We start from the raw sequence: 16,941 nt of genomic DNA on the forward strand, positions 1-16,941 counted from the left end.
TGTATTTTGCATCTTTTTGATCTGAAGACAAGATTCCATGAAGTTTTATTTAATGTACGTATGTTTAATGTGTCTTCTTTTGACCAGAAATGTGGATTTTTCTTGTGGGTATGCATCTCTACTATGGCCTTACAAACTGTTGGCCAGATGGTTTGAGTACAACGTATCCATGACAACACACAGAACAGGCTGTAAATGGACATGAGACTGTGTAACACAAACTACGGTGAAAACCCCAGTTGAGAGACACATATTCTGAATGTGCTGTGTGCATGTTAAAAGAATGCTATTAAAAGCAGAATAATATCTGTATATCCCACGTGTTAATCGGAAAATGCTACATTTGAAAAAAGTACTAAAATTCGGACTAAATATATGCTATTCAAATGACCCACGTCAAATTCAGAATCTAGTCATATTAGAGAAAAAATGGAATATTAACGTGCATCATTTTCCCTTTGTCTTCCTGACTTTCTTTTCCCTTTATTGACATTAATGTTAATATCTACGCACTTTTTTTCATCTGCTCAGCCTCGGATATTACCACTATGCATGCTAACTACTCAGTTAAGTCTACCGAAACTGCTATTTCTACTTCTACTGAATTGCATTCTTTCTGTGAGCCACTGGATTTTTTCAAGGAAAAAGCAACCAGACACAGTTAATATGAAAAGAACAAATAAATCCAGTTTGTGACAGAAAACTGGGATATGTTTAAATTATTATTATTGTGTTGCAGCAGCTGGAGAAACAGAGCAGTAAAACAGACATTCATTTGTATACAAATTCTTATTGTCATCACAATAATGGTGGTTTATATTAGAGATGACACTTGCAGAGAGCCAAAAAGAAAGCACGAATAATAAAACATAAATCAAGACAGATGCAGAAAAAGGAACCCACCACAGGCTTCCCAACTATTAGCGACAAAGCAAAACTGTAGACTGATAAACCAGGGGTGAATAAACTCGGAATAACTTTTTCACGGCTCAAAAGGCAAGAAAACAGTTTAAATTGTGAGCATAGCTGTTATGACCATTAAAACAGTCTTTTGAAACTGTCTTCAGAGAGAAAGTCTGAACCTTTCAGCTGTTCGAAGGTGAACTCTGCGTCGAGTCGTGACTTGGCATGAATGAGGCACTTTTTTGCCTTTTTGTCTCGTTTAACTTAAGTTCTTTTGTTATATACAGCAAACACATAATGCAGCAAAGACTTAGAATGAGAAAAAAGGGCAAAAGAGTAACACGCACAGTGTCCATGAAGGGAGAAATTAAGCCAGAGCCAGCCAAGTTGTCAGGGGGATGTGAGGTTGGTTGGTAAAATACAAAAGAAACACAAAAAAGGAATCAAGAAGGGGTAACAGACAAAGACTGGACAGATGAGAAGCAGTAAATTTAAAAAATACAATAAAACAATATAACTATATATTCTGTTTGCACAGTCCTTATATAAAAAGGGTGGACTTTATTTTTTTGTCCCATTATTTTGAGTTAAAGTGACTAATGGGCTGCAGCTGGAAGCCACCAAACAGCCCGCAGAGAAACAATTCAGGGCATGTTCACACCATTAATATACGTCCACTAAAAGTGCTTGTTTTTGGCGCCGACAGGCTCAGATTGTTATTCTAAATATCTGACAACTTATGGAAAGGATCCCTACAGAGATGCCAGTTAGTGGCAAACACAAGCACTTTTAGTGGATGTAAATTGATGGTTCATATTGCCCAGAGTGGTTACATTGCAGCTTGTGTTGTGGCTGTATGGCTTTCCTTTTACATATATGTACAAAGATAAACTGTATCTTCCCATTTATACTTCCACAAAATATTTATGTGAGCGTATCCTTTCAAGTGTATCATGTGCTCTGTGCATCATATGTTACAGATCTAAATCAGATGTTTAGTAATTGTGGCCACTGTGTATTGTTTTAGTTGTGTTTGTGTTTATGTGATGAAAAGCATGATAAAAATATTGTGAAAAAAGGAGAATGTACACATGCTTACATATGTATGCATCTGTAAGCATGTGTACGGTGGTGGTGTATTCAAGCAGGGTAAAACAGCTAATAAATGGAGCTGAAATCTTGTTAAATGAGTCGACTTTGTTTTTATTAATGCCATTAGTCTCTCCATTGAGCTGCAGCCAGATAACAGGTGTAACCACTGCAACATTGAGAGACTGCTGAAGCACTTCTTTTGGTGATGGCGGCCTTTGTGAGCACAGTGACCCTGAAAACATTCAAAACCACACTACCAGCCAGACAGCCACGCAGCCCGTCTGAGTCACTCTGAAAGAGCAATAACCCAGCCAGACGCAGAGACGCAGCCTGAGACTGAGTGGAATGAACAAGCACAGACTGTACAACTCTCTGCCAGACACACACATACACACACACACACACACACACACACACACACACACACTGATGCAGCTGGTGGAAAAGTTGTTTGTTGTTGTTTGTTTCTTTCAAATTTTTGCTGTCAGAGGTGGATTTCAGTGCACCTGTTCTGAGCGTAGCGTCCTTGAGAGTTTTAAAGGCAACGATTCAAACTACGCCAACAAACTGTGTCTAATATAATCTACAGTTACTATCTGTTTTCTGGTGAGTCATACCAAGAGTCTCAGAAAGGAAACACAATGTATAAAGTGTTTGCTCAAAATGAGTTTACAACATTTAAATGTAACACCTAAACTTTTTTAGAGGACAGAGGGTTTGCTCAAGACACTACTGCTTTTTGTTTTTCCCTCTCCGTATTTTAAGTGTATGGAACAATGAAATGTAGCTACAGACTTTTTTTTTCCAAAATGAATACATATAATTTTGGAAGGAAACATTAACGGTCCATTGTGTAGGATTTAGGGGGATATACGGGCAGAAATGGAACATAATATAATAAGTATGTTTTCTTTAGTGTATAATTACCTGAAAATAAGAATTGTGTTTCATTACCTTAAAATGCGCTGTTTATATCTACATAGGGATCAGGTCCCTGTGCACAGGGATCACCATGTTGCACTGCCATGTTTCTACAGTAGCCCAGAATGGACAAACCAAACACTGGCTCAAGGCAGAGCAATACATGTGCTGGGGTCGCCCACCGTAACAACCTCTCCTTGTCAAGCTGAACAGCATCAGAAAACATGATGGTGAAACTGATTTTTTCAGTGTTTTTAGTGGTTTAAATTCCTGGGTCTGTTTGTTTTGGAGAGGAAGAGACCTCTGCGGATGAACAATGAACACTGAAGGAATTCTAACCAGAAAATTCAGCTGGTCGCAATCCTCACCGCTAGATGCCACTAAATCCTACACACTGCTCCTGTAACACTTTACAAAAAAACCCAAAAAAATCACAGTAGTAGTTAAATCAGGAATAAACTAAATTCCAAATTAAACAAATTCCTCCATACTATCTAAATAAACCAGTATCTATTCTAGAAAATAAATTGACAAGAGTTACGTCCCACTTCATTGAGTCTTTATGGGAATAACAGACAGGTTTAAATTATTGCACTTGCACGTAAACATGACCTAAATTAGATCAATGGTTGTCTGGCAGTTTCCTGTGTCTGACTGGCAGACTGGCCTCATTTCACAATGTGGTCACTGTGCCACAGCGCTTCTCTACACCTGAATTTAAATTCAATCTTTTGTTTCTTCTTCTCTTGATTCTATTTGCCATCTGTAGTCACCACTAGACTTTGATGACCAACACAAAATACACTGCTGAGCACTTAACTGTTGCAGCCTGCAATGATAAATATTTTTTTTAATCATATGTGCCAAAAAGGCATTTGCAGAAAATGTCAAAATAATCAAGCACCATGATAATATCAGGGAGGAGGGTAAAATCAGCCTTTTTGTACTTACGGGTCGTCTGTATCACTCTCTGTCTCGCTGTCAGCCCCACCCCTGTCTGCAGGAGGATTGTCATTGGTAGGGGGAGGGCATGACGGCGATCCCCTCTCTAGGTCTGGAGGGCCGGTCCGTCCGTCGCTTACCAGGGCCACACCGCAACGAGGCTCTGAAAAAAAAAAGGCGTTTAAAAGCCAGTTAATACAAATTTTTTATGTAAGAAGTGTCACATGTGTGAACGTAGGGCTTCCCTAAATGCAGCTTGTTGATGGGCAGCTTTATTCGGGCTGTGGGAGGTGTGACAAACTCTGACTACATCTGTGTTATAATCTGTGGCAGCGGTAAGAAGAACAACATATAAAGGGAAATGTTCCGTAAGAGGTTTAGTGACGACATCCAAACATTACAGAAGTATTTTGTCATTAAATATAGTAATTACAAAACTGAGTTGACACATTTTTTTTATCTGCAGGTGTCTTTTTAACAAAGTTTTCTGTATGTATTAATGAGCTTGCTTCCTCTTCTATGTTTATACAGACAGAGATTAGCCACTACAACCCTAACACAGTGTTTTGGTCTCTTCAAACAAATTCTTTTATGCTCATAGACCCTAAAATAGCAAACTGTCTACTGTTTCTAGAGATCAATAATGTGACACAGCTTTGAATGGGATGCCTTCCTTTCCTAAAAAGCAAACTGGTTTATTTAACAGTCTAGAGCTGAAATGATTAATCAGTTGACAGAAAATGACCCAGCAATCAGTGGTGTGCTGGAGGGCATACGCAGATCTACGACGTATACCCACCTCTTCTTCTGGCCATTTATACCCACCTATCAGCCAAAAGGCTACCAGAGTGTGTAGGAGAGTATATCCACTTCCTCCTCGGTAAACTACCCATCTGCCTAGTAGTACACCCACATCATCGACTACTACTACACCACTGCTGGTAACTTTTGTGATTCAAAAACAATTTGCTGCTTTTTTTGTCATATATTTTAGCAAATCAAATATCTCTGTGTTTTAGACTGACGATGTGGGCTCTAAAGGCCCGGACAAACAAAACCGACTTTAAAGAACTAGTGGCAACCAAAGTCAAGTGTTGCGTTGCCTCACCATACCTCCATCTTGGCCAAAAAGCTGCACATGAATACACCCCAAAGTGAGAGGAAATAATTAGGGATGCACCGAATATTCGGTAACCGAATATATTCGGCCGAATATTGCAAAAAAACACACATTTGGTATTCGGTGGAATAAGTTAAAAGCAAGGCCGAATAATAGCGGCATGTTTTGATAACGCAATCAAACAGCATGCCGTGACGGGCAGAATAAAATGTCGGCAGTGTGGTGATCCGGCCGTCATGGCACTCGCATTTGCAACTAAAAATAGTTTTGAGCGAGCAAAATAGGCTTAAATCATTCAGCACTCTGTGCGAGCAGCCTACAGATTTCAACCAGCAGCAGAAACGAAAGGCGAATCCCATCGGTTGTGGGTTGAACAGGGGTCACAGACACAGACAGTAATGTTAATGTATTCCTGTCAAATACGGCGGCCATCGGCTTACCCAGCGATGGAGAAGTCGGCTCCAATAATATCCTCTTCTTGGTGTCATGACTGCCCAGAAGTACCTGAACAGCTGAGACAGCCGAACACAGGTATGTGATGTGTCAGAGGAGAAACGAGCCTTTCACATTTCTGTCTTTGTGGCAGGTAACGGTCCACAAACCTCACCGCACTTTAGGGACTGTTCTTTACTTATGAAGGGACTGTTCTTTACTTGTCAGGGGAGGAGGGTGGCTGGCTGATTTTTATTTTATTTATTTTGATCCCCCCTATGTTAATCACTTATTGATGCTGTTTTTGAAGTATGAATAAGTCAATAAGTAATTTATTCCATTGAAATATCATTGATATATTATAGAAAAGTCATTTATCTTTTCATAAATGACAAAAGGCACATCTGCCTCATTTTTGCTGTGGTATCGTGATACTACTCAGAACCGTGATACTTTCATTGGTATCGCACAGTGGGTCCCAATTTTAGTACCGTGACAACACTAATCTGGAGGGGGTTCATCTGCAAAAACTAATGAAAAACTAAACAATGATATTCGGTATTCGGTACTCTGTATTCGGCCAAGCGTTTAATAATATTCGGCTTCGGCTTCGGCCACAAATTTTAATTTCGGTGCATCCCTAGAAATAATATATAATATATAATAATAACTCTCCATAACAGCAGATGACAGTAGTCTATATGTGTCATTCATAAAGGAAAAACAGAAGACCATCTTGATGCTAGTTAGCCAGTTAGCACATTATTACCAAATTCCCATGTTTAAGAAACGAGCATATTTACTGTGTGCCAGTGAACTATAACAGAAACCATCACAAAACGTTTCTGCTAAAGAGCTCAATGGCTACAGAAAAAGTATCATACCTTTTGTAATAAGTTTGTTTTGTTCTGACTACCTCTTGACTTTAGCAGTTTGTTTACTTTCCTCACTTCCATTTTTCTTCTGGAGTGCTGAGCTGAACTCCCAATCAGAATGATTTAATTCTAAGACGGGGCAGCAGCGAGGGAGACATTGCACTGACTAGGGCGACAGATGCTTTATGATGATGATTTATCAACTATTCGCTGAAATGAATAATCGATAGCTGAGCCCTTATAAAGTCCTAAGCTAAGCCATGCTAAGCTAAGCTAAGCTATGATAAGATGTGATGAGATAAAATAAACTTTATTGATCCCACAACAGGGAATTCACGTTACAGAACCTTGAGAGTCAAAAGGACCAAGGAAAGAAAGTGACTGAGTGACAAATTAAAAAAACAACAACCATGAAACAAAAACACAACAAAAATACAAATAAGATAAAATAAAAAAGGAAAGCATAAAATCTATATACACCACATAAATAAGGTCTGATGAGGCTCTGTGGAAGATTACTGACAGTCTCCACCAGTCAAAATGAGTCTCTGAATAGATTTTAGCACTCCAGTCAGTAAATAGTGTCATCAACAATATTACTGGAACTATATTGGTGTGAACACCAACTGTGCTGATTTGCAACTCAGTCGAAACTGTTTTGGGAAACACTGACTTGGCTGCTGGTACGGCCGACCAACATTTGTACTTGAGTGTTTTGGCAGAAACAGAAACCCTGCATATTACTTCCTGTTATGATTATTATATCGAGGGAAATACTTGTTTATAAGGTGTAGTTTTCTATATTTTGGGCACAGGCAGTGGAATTCAGAGAAAAGGAATGGGGTCATTCGCTACCTTTGCTCTGATTGACAAGCTGTTGGCCATCAGCAGGCTGGGCAGCCGCTCCTGATTGGCTGGGCTCCAGGAAAGGGACAAGCGAATGCCAAGGGAACACTGGCACCGACCGAGGCTCCACGTTGGTCCAAACTGTGGGAACACGAAGGGAGAGAGGAGAGAGAGAGAGAGAGAGAAAGTGAAATGTCATCATGTTTATTCGTCTCAGTATCATGGACTGTAGACAGAAGGTAACACTCTGCCCTCTGGCAGCATGTGAAGCCCTATGTGATCGTCAGCCAGCGATGAGCTAAAGCGCTACTAAAAACTACACTTTCATAGAAGCTGGGGACCATGAATGGAGTTGTGTATTCAGTTACCTACTCTGCCCCCATCTCCAACACACACACACACACACACACACACACACACACACACGGACCATCCCTCAGGATAATGAGAGTTGAGGGGTCATGTGGTGTGATGTGATGAGGGAACCTGTTGATTTTGTCCACAGAGATTCCAGACTCCAGACTACTTGCTGTCTAGACTGGTGCTGAGCTTCACACTCTGAACTGTCTGTGCAGTGGGAACCATTTCAAGACAAGACAGAATGCAGAGCAGAGTTACTACAGTTTTTAAATTTTCATTACATTTTATTTTCATTTAGACTTTGATGTTGTTTTGATTTGAGTTTAGTCTCAGGAGTGCACAAGTACTTTTAGGTTTATTTTGAGGAATTTACTTGTTTTTAGTGAAGTTTTCATTTAGTTTTAATGTCTAGTGTTTTTGGAGTATGATGAAGAAAGCCTTTTTATTATGAAAGCTACCAAAAGTAGTATAAGAGAATGTCTGACATTAAACAGAAAAATGGGTTTTTACACTAATCTATAACCATTATGTTGAATTGTTGTCCCCATCTGAAGCTAGTTACTGTGTCATCAACAAGTCAAACACAACAGGACAAAGTGGTATACACAGGAAACAAACTGAATTTTACCTGCAATTCTGCATCGTTTAGTTTGTGTTTTTAATTGTAGTTATCACCAACAGCGACAACATTGTGAAAGGTGGTTTTGTTTTCACCTTGTGAGTGTCAGAGTGTGTATGTGTCATCACGGCAAAAGCGGAAACTATCACAGAAGCTGTTTTGAGTACTTCGAGGTGTTTCTACTGTCTGTCTGTGGATAGATTTTATCACTGCAAAAGCATCACAGCCATACAAAATACAGTCAGTAAACTTTAAAGGGGTGTAGTTGAGATCAAAATGAGGACTAGTTCGAAGATGTGTGTGGTCCGAGTAAGGGGTGCAGTATGTTTTCAGTAGTGTATAATCACCTGGAACTAAGAATCACTATGTTTTTGTGACCTTAGAATGAGCTGTATATATTAACATATGGACTGAGTCTTTTCCCGCGGAGTCCGCCATGTCATTTCTACAGTGGCCTAGAATGGACAAACCAAACACTGACTCTAGACAGGGCCATTCACATTCTTGTGTTGGCTACCGTAATTCTCCTACACATTCAGACACACAGGGGAAGTTTCACTTGGTTTCAATCTGCAACCTCACTGCTAGATGCCACTAAATCCTGGACACTAGACCTTAAATAAGACACAATCTCTACACTTAGTTGCTGTCTAACAAAAACCCTGTATCACAAAATTTTATCATTTTGCTCCCTACATGATAATGTTAATGTTGGTCAGTAGGTTCACCACTTTGATCCAAAGTGAAGTATCTCAACAACTATTTGATGGATCCCTCTGAAGTTTTGTGTAGACATTCATGCTCCCCAGAGTATGAATCCTAATGATTTCAGTGATCCCTTAAATACATTGCCATCAGCTGTACTTTGTGTTTAGTGCTAATCAGCAAATGTTAGCATGCTAAACATAGTTGGTGAACATGGTAAACAATACACCTGCTAAACAGAAGTTTGTGCATGTGAGCATACTAATTTTGGTATTTAGCCATCAGCATGGCTGTAGACTCTTTAGCCTTAATCCTACTTTTGAAGGCACATAAATCATTTAAAAACCTGTTGGGTTACCTGACAAAAGATTTGCTACAAAGCAGGAGACATTTTGGAGATACATAGGATTTCACAGGACGGCAACAATGTGTAAAACAAATCCTTCAATAGCTCATTTTGTTAGTTTCTAATTAATATTTCCTCAGAATCATCAACAGATGACACAACATGTTTATATCATAAAGATAAAATACCACAGAAAGCCCTGTTACAGCTAATACTACCACTACTATGACTGTATTATCACCATTACTACTACTGCCAATACTAGTACTACAACCACCATCCATACTACTACATCTGCAACGGCTATGAGTGCTACAACTACAAGATGACGTCATCAAATGTCTTGTTTTGTCCACAACCCGAAGATGTTTAGTTTATTGTCACAGAGGAGTAAAGAAACTGTAAAATATTCACATTTAAGAAGCTGGAGTCAGAGAATTTTGACTTTCATCTTTAAAAAATTATTAAACTGATTAATCAATCATCAAATCAGTTGAATTAATTTATTAGTTGACAACTAACTGATTAATCTCTTTATCGATGCAGCTCTAAACCACAAATATTACTGCAAATTTCAACACTGCTGTAGTTGTAAGCAATTCTACTTTGGGAATCAGTGCAATAGTTCATGGATTTATCAGCAGCAGTTAATTCTAAGTGTCTGTACATTCATATATACAATACATAAATTTTAAAACATTATATAATAACGATTTCAGCCTCAGCTTCACCCTCCACTCCTCCCCTGACTGCAGTATTCCTCATACAGGTCTAGCCTGGTGGAAATAAACTGGCTATGAACTTTGCTGCAGCACTGCAATGTCCAGTTTCCATTAATAATTTTATAATAAAGTATTAAAATGATCTATTTTTAGCTAACCATCCGCTGGCTGTGGTTCATCTAAAATGGAGATCCAGATACTGCTGAGCTATACAACAAAGAAAGTGTAAACATATCCTGGATGTACGGTTCACGCTTCGCAAGAAGTTCACTTTTGAATGCAGATTTAGGCGTCACATGACTGTTCTCACTGTGCTCTCATGTTTGCACTTCTTACTACTTACTGGCAGTTTGCTGTTTGCATGAGGAACTTCAGCTGAGGAAGTGAGGCTTATTCAAATGTTTTACACGCCAGAAGTTGCTTTCTTAAGGGACCAGAAGTAGTACTGATGATGTACTTTGTTGTAAAGAATATATATCTTTTTGCGTTTCTACTTATTTGACCATCCACAGGCAGTTCAGAGGTTTGATATAGAACACATCAGCAGTATAGCCCAAACAATACAGTTTTTAAGGGCAACAATGATATTAATATTTGGGAGTTAAACATTTTTACAATATATCAAGACAGCTGGTCACCGACGATTAGCTGTTGCTGCCATTCAAAGCAAAGCTGAACCATTAAATAGTCACAAAACTCTCACACTGATAACGAAGAGGCTCAACTCTGTCTTTAAAACTGTTAATAAACATTGGGTGACATTAGTGGTGTGATGCTAACAGTGACGGGCTGAGCAAATAAATACGCTGCATGCAGGTCTACAATGAAATTAGATTTTTACCTGTTTTAAAAAGTCAAATTCACAGTAAAGCTGCGTTAAATGGACAAAATATTGAATTCACAGCCATTGGCTGGATTAGTTATAACTGTTGTGGTAGCAACATCCTGACAGGACTGATACTAGGAGGGTATGTCAGAATATTCTGTGAGGCCACAAAGCAGTCAATACCAGGTTATTGGCATGTTTCAAACTTTTAAATTGATAAGATAGAACTTTATTAATCTGTTTTGCAGCAGTTGCAGTACAAAGCAGGGAATACAGCCAACATAAAGATATAAACACTAGAGATTATCAATCATGTTAATGACAACTTCCTTGTTCAAAATCCATTTTATTGCTATCTTGAGCTGGATTTAAGACCAAACTAACAATGACAATAAGGAGCGTATGCTGGCAGAAACAAACTGTTTCCATCTGAATGTAGCAAACGACATTTCTGGGACTAATCTGAATGACAACAGGAAATATTTACAGGGTCAAGAGTGTATTAAACCTGCCCCGTGTTAATGCAACAGTGAAAATGCATTTGAGTCAGAATGTCACCTGGTGGAAATGCAAAATCAACACTCTTCACTGCTTCCACCCACAGCTGTGGTCAAACACATACACATAATTACAATTCAATCTGTCTTACTTTCCAACTCAACCAACTATCACTGTGTGCGGACTGAAATTAAAACATTGTCAGTGAGAATAAACCTGTAGCAGGTGACATTTCAGCACTATTTAAAAGTATGTTTTTCTCATTGTCATGAAACAGACCAAAACTAACAATTAACTGATCACAGACAGGTGTTATCTGTTTTTACCAAAGCCTAACAAACCATACTCTTCTGTGCCATAGAGCTCCACTGTTTCCATAAAGTATAGGAAACACTTCAGTGAGCAACAGTGTTGGACTACGTGACATTTGAAATTCTTGCAATAAACATGGGCACTGTAATTTAGGTCAAGTTTATCTGTCAAACACCACACTACTCCTGTAATTACCCACAAGAACACCAAATGTGTATTCATCCACCGTTAAAAATAGTCCCCAACAAATGCACAATTTTCTCCTGTTTGAGTAACATTTGGTAAAAACTACAGTGCCCTGTTGTTTCCGGAAATTGCTGAGCCTTTTTGAAAAATGAAACTATGTACAGTGGTGGAAAAAATAATACTGCAATACTACAATACTGTCCTCTGAAATGTTGTAGAGTACAATGTAGCCTAAAATGGAAATACTTAAGTAAAGTACAAGTATGTCAAAATTTAAGTGTACTCAGTTACACTCCATCACTGACTACAGCCACTTTTATGCTGCCTGTTCAAGGCGGGAATGTTGCGCCATTATTTTGGCTCACCGTTCTGTATTAAACGTACAGTTGCTAAATGGAAGGACAAATTTGTCTCGCCTTCAAGTTGGCAGTGGAGGTAGTAAGATGTCTGTGTGAAAGGGACAGCCAGCAGGACAGGAGGGGTTTTGGCGGCATAGAATGTGCGCAACCCACCACCAGGAGACGTAAAAAGCAACCATTTGATGTTAGCAGCTAACTCAAAGAAGAAGAACAACAGCAGAAAATGTAACGTAAATTGGAGAGACAATGAGGTCTGGGAGCATCTCATCCTCCAAACAGAGGACAAGATCAGCCACCATTTTACAGGGATGGTAAATGTTTGCTATTGTCATGGTACACTATTGTTATTGTTTAATAAACATTAACCAACGCTTATGTCATATATCACACTAGAGGGCAATGCTAGTGTGTCACACATCACGCCCATTATGCCTCTTTTACTTCTGGAATGCTGTCATGCTATGTAAAATTACACTCAAGGGTGGCATTAGCGGACGTAATTAAGGGACTTTGTCACCGTCCTATCACGGGATCTCTGTGTGAAATGGGCTTATGTACTGAAGACAATGTGTTTTTTAAAGTACATTTCAGAAGGGCTTGAGGTTGAGTATCAGACTGGGGAAGTGAAAAGAGACACAGACATTGTTGGCTCTTAATTTTTCAGGAGATCTGATGACAGTGAAAAAAAATAACATATTAGCTTTATCCTTTAAGGTGCTAAACAAATCTTCAAACTTTTAAAGGACCTGCTGACACCCTGAAGAGGTGAGGTATGAATATTCCGGGAAAACACTGACAGTCGTGAGTTGTGAAAAATATCAGCGACAGGAACACTGTGCAGATAACCATCTGTCTCTATTGGTTTACTTGAAGCGCTGACAGTGACAACTAGCGAGAGGCAGCGGTGAGAGAGCGATACACCTGACAGGTTGAGCAGCTGTTTTCAGGCTTTAAGGTGGAGAAATTATGCGTCTCATCTGCAGATATCCACCTGTCCTTTGACTACACATTACCGCCACTTGGAGAATTTTTCAAATAATTTCTCCTGTGGGTCCAAAAGCAATAATACAGTTCCTGAGCTGTGTAACAAGATGGGACTTCAGCTACTCTTATCTCTCCTTCACTGAAGGCTGCAGACGTACTCAAAGCGAGCAGTAATGAAACTTGTGATGCTAATGCAGCTGCACTCGAGCTGGGCTATATTTAGGAGAGAGATCTCAGCCGTGGGGGCCTCCACTGCCTTCTGCCTGTGTTTGTTTCTGTGCTCGCTGTGGCTCTAGGTGTTTTTAAAAATGTATGGCGGAGGAAACGTAACGCTACAGAGGCAGGTGGCTGTTAGAAGCAGTGCGAGGGATGTGAGAGAGGGAGAGAGAGGAATAAAAGTGCACTCTGGTAATCAGCTCAGGCCTCAACGCTTTACTGCGCTAATTCTACTGGTGGAAACCGTGTATCCATGACAACACGCTGGCAATATGATTACTCCTTTTTCTGCTGAGAGTGATGAAACACATTCACATCACGCTGGACCTGCCCTTGATGCCCTGTCTGAGGTTGTTGATTGTCTGGAACAGCGAGATGAGTGTGTGTGTGTCTCTTTGTGTGTGTTTGTGTCTCTTTGTGTGTGTGTGTGTGTGTAGTGCAGGAGGAGGTGTGAATGTCCTTGCTGCTCTCTGCACTCTGCTCTCAGTCTTGCATGTCTAGACATGTCAATATTCTCGCCCTTTTAAAGTTTCGGTGAAACACCCCTTAACTCTCTCACACAGACACACACCCACACACACAGATATGAAAAGGGTGACACCCCCTGCACACGCACACTCAATAACTCCGACACTATACACATTACTGAGTCACAAATTACACACAGTGAGCAGCAGGTCTGGGTGGCTGCCTGTGCTACTGATATATCAAACCTTTTCTGATCCTGACGCCTCAGAGGAAAAAGGTTTCACTCTGAAGTCGTCTGAATAAAGTCAAGAAATTATCATTTAATCAGAAAAGGGTGAGGAAACACTGAATATTCAAATTTAGAAGTCAGAGATCCTCATGCTATTACTACTTTTCACACAGGTCCTCTCTAGCTGCAACCACGCTACATTTCCTGAACGAACATCTGCACTGTACTGACTTAAAATGCAACCTTTTGTTTTATCAAATACCAGCGTGAACACTGAAACTGAAAGACCTATAAATTGCCAATATCCCTGTGCACTAAATGCCTGCACATTTATGCCACTTTCGATTTTCAGATTTAGAAAAGTGTTGTGCTAAAATGACACTGTGCATTTCAAAATGGAAACTATCTTCCTCATTCCTATATTCAAAGTAACATTTCTGAGTTTGGGCTGTAATATCGCAAGGTTGGCATGGAAACAAGCACACAGTATATGATTAACCCAAACACCTCTATTTCTCAGTGGCCAATTTTCTTACATCCAACAGAGAGCACACAGAGCGGACTGATTTTTGCCCAAATGCATACTTTGAAAGAGGGTGCACAAAATGCTAAAAAGGGTGACTTCAGCCTTTTTCATCCTCCCTCAAACAACACGGTGATATTTCTGGCATTTAGAGAACAACTGGTGTGTTAGAGAGTTAGCTGATGGTATGATTTAAGAATATAATGAGGAAATTAAACATACTCTAAAACTGTAGAACACCAAAATCTACATGCAGAACTGAAGCCAGAGATGTTTCAGAAAGGAGACGGCACACTAAAGAGTCATTTCCTGTATCCATGTCACGTAGGTTTTGCCACTGACCAACCCTTTTAAGAGACTAACAGCAAGTCCTGATTCTGTTCACTGCAGTTGGTCTTTGTCAGTCACATGCATATACGGTCTGAGATGTCACTGAGTCACCATTTTGGAGATAAAGCTACAGTTAAGCAGAACATGACTAAGCTAAGTTGTATCCAACCCATGACATCATCAGACTAAAGGAACAAAAGCAAACTGAGAGAATTCAATACTAAGACAAACTCAACGAGGACACCAGGGACTGTTATTTGACTAGACTGTTTTCTTCTAACACTGATCCACACGACCTAAAAGCAAAACAGATGGCTTCTGTGGTCTAACTTAGATTAGATCACTCGAGACCACTGAACAGAGCCAACTTTTTTGTCTTGTCTTTACTCGTCACTACATAATGAACAGAAATTTCACCATTTTTTGTGGTTAATATTTCGTCATTTACAGTGTTGTTGCAATTTAGTCGTGAAATAAAAAATCACCAAATGTTCAAAAAGGAGCAGAAAGAAATCTAATAATGAAGTTATTTCACGCTATATGCTTTAAACATAAAGCAAATGCAAAGAAAATGCAGAATACCTGAAAAATGGCTATTAAAACCATAATGAACGGTTATAGCAAGTTTTACGTCATCTGTCAAAGACCAACGAGTGAAGTGAACGTGAACACAGAATATGACTGATTCTTCCACACTATAGCCACCCAAGTAAATACTGGACCCATTTTCCACAAGACACAGGTCTTTCGAACATTCTGAATTCCAAAATGGCATTTTTCAGATGGACAAATGAGGAGAAAATTAACTTTGTTTGAGACCTGTCTCTGTCTCAACAACACACTCTTGCGTGATCTTGGACCAACTCACGTGATCTTGTACTGGGTTGATATCAGAATATCAGATTTCACGCTGGCAGATATAAAATGAGTAGCAAAATAAGAAGCAAACATTAAGTTTGTATTGTTATGGTGTTGTATTTTTTTGAAGTCTGCTTTTATCCATCTACACGATGTTTACTTCAAAACCAAGTGTGGGGATGCGGGGGAGAAACAACCATGCCCACTTAGGAAGTGTTTTATATCTGTGCCGCAGCTTATAATGCATCATCTTTTGTTACAGAGCATCTTTACTTAAACTTGGGTCCAAAATTAAAGTTCATAAAATGCCAACAACTTAAAATCTATTTACTTGTGATTTATCTTTTTTATCACCATTAAAATGTGCATAAATGCATTTAGTTTCCCTGTGTCTGCTGTCACTGATTTGAAGGGAGCCATTGACAAAGTTAACTGTATGCTACCAGCAATAAAAGAGCATTTCTTAGAGAGCAACAGCAGTCTAAAGCAGCATTTCTGATACTCTTGCTTTGTTGAATTTGTCCATCATGGTAAATTATAATTTAAAATAAAACAAACTATTGTGAAAATTGGGTATTTGCCACATACATGCCTAATAAATATGACTTCATAACCCAGTAAAAATGCTCCCAGAAAAGGTCAAACTGCACTAAAAGGCAAGTCAAGGGGGCAAAAAAAACATCCTGTGAATGTGGTTACTTTCTTACACTGCAAGCAAACAATAGTAAAGTGTATATGAGTCATAGCCATAGCACTCTGATGACACTCCTGTAACTCTAGAGAGATAATGAAAGCGAGAATAACTGAGCTGGAGTATACAAGCTACAGCCTGCACATCCCTTCCTACTTTACGGTATTGCAGTATTGCAGAAGTGTAGCTCAGCAGACTTGGTGTCTGACATGAACAAAGGTCAAAGCCACAGAGCTGTGATGATCTCTCATTCCATTTCCAAGTCTTTACTCACCAGTCCCCGGCCTTCCCATGATGATTTGCTTGCGTGGAGCAGGGTGTGGAGACTCAGCTGGCAGTATGAGCGGCAGCAGGGCGGTCGGTGTTGGGTGACAGGCTACTGGCTGTGGCAGCCCCCCTCCAGAGGCGTCCTGGTGTCCTTCGGGTTTCCTCTCCCGCTCCCTGCCTCCAGAACCAGAGGAGGACAGGAGGGAGCCTGATGAAGTGGACATTGACCCGGGGGTGGAGGGGCTGGACAGGGCAGCGTGGCCCACTGTGGCTGGAGTCAGGGACTGGGAGGAGACATAAAAAAATATTTT

The 16,941-nt window shown here is 39.7% G+C and overlaps 1 protein-coding gene across 7 annotated transcripts in view; it reads right to left on the bottom strand.

The window, feature by feature from the left end:
• Positions 1-16,941, bottom strand: part of cica (capicua transcriptional repressor a) — a 51,830-nt gene that overhangs the window by 23,772 nt on the left and 11,117 nt on the right. For all 7 annotated transcript variants that reach the window (XM_078175857.1, XM_033636355.2, XM_078175856.1 and 4 more), the window contains exons 3-5: positions 16,638-16,914; positions 7,141-7,272; positions 3,868-4,021 (exon numbers count right to left, since the gene is read on the bottom strand). In XM_078175857.1, coding sequence (XP_078031983.1) covers positions 3,868-4,021; positions 7,141-7,272; positions 16,638-16,914 — 563 coding nt within the window. The remainder of the gene's footprint in view (positions 1-3,867; positions 4,022-7,140; positions 7,273-16,637; positions 16,915-16,941) is intronic.

This window comes from Epinephelus lanceolatus, chromosome 16, assembly GCF_041903045.1.
Source record: "Epinephelus lanceolatus isolate andai-2023 chromosome 16, ASM4190304v1, whole genome shotgun sequence".
Classification (NCBI taxonomy): domain Eukaryota; kingdom Metazoa; phylum Chordata; class Actinopteri; order Perciformes; family Serranidae; genus Epinephelus; species Epinephelus lanceolatus.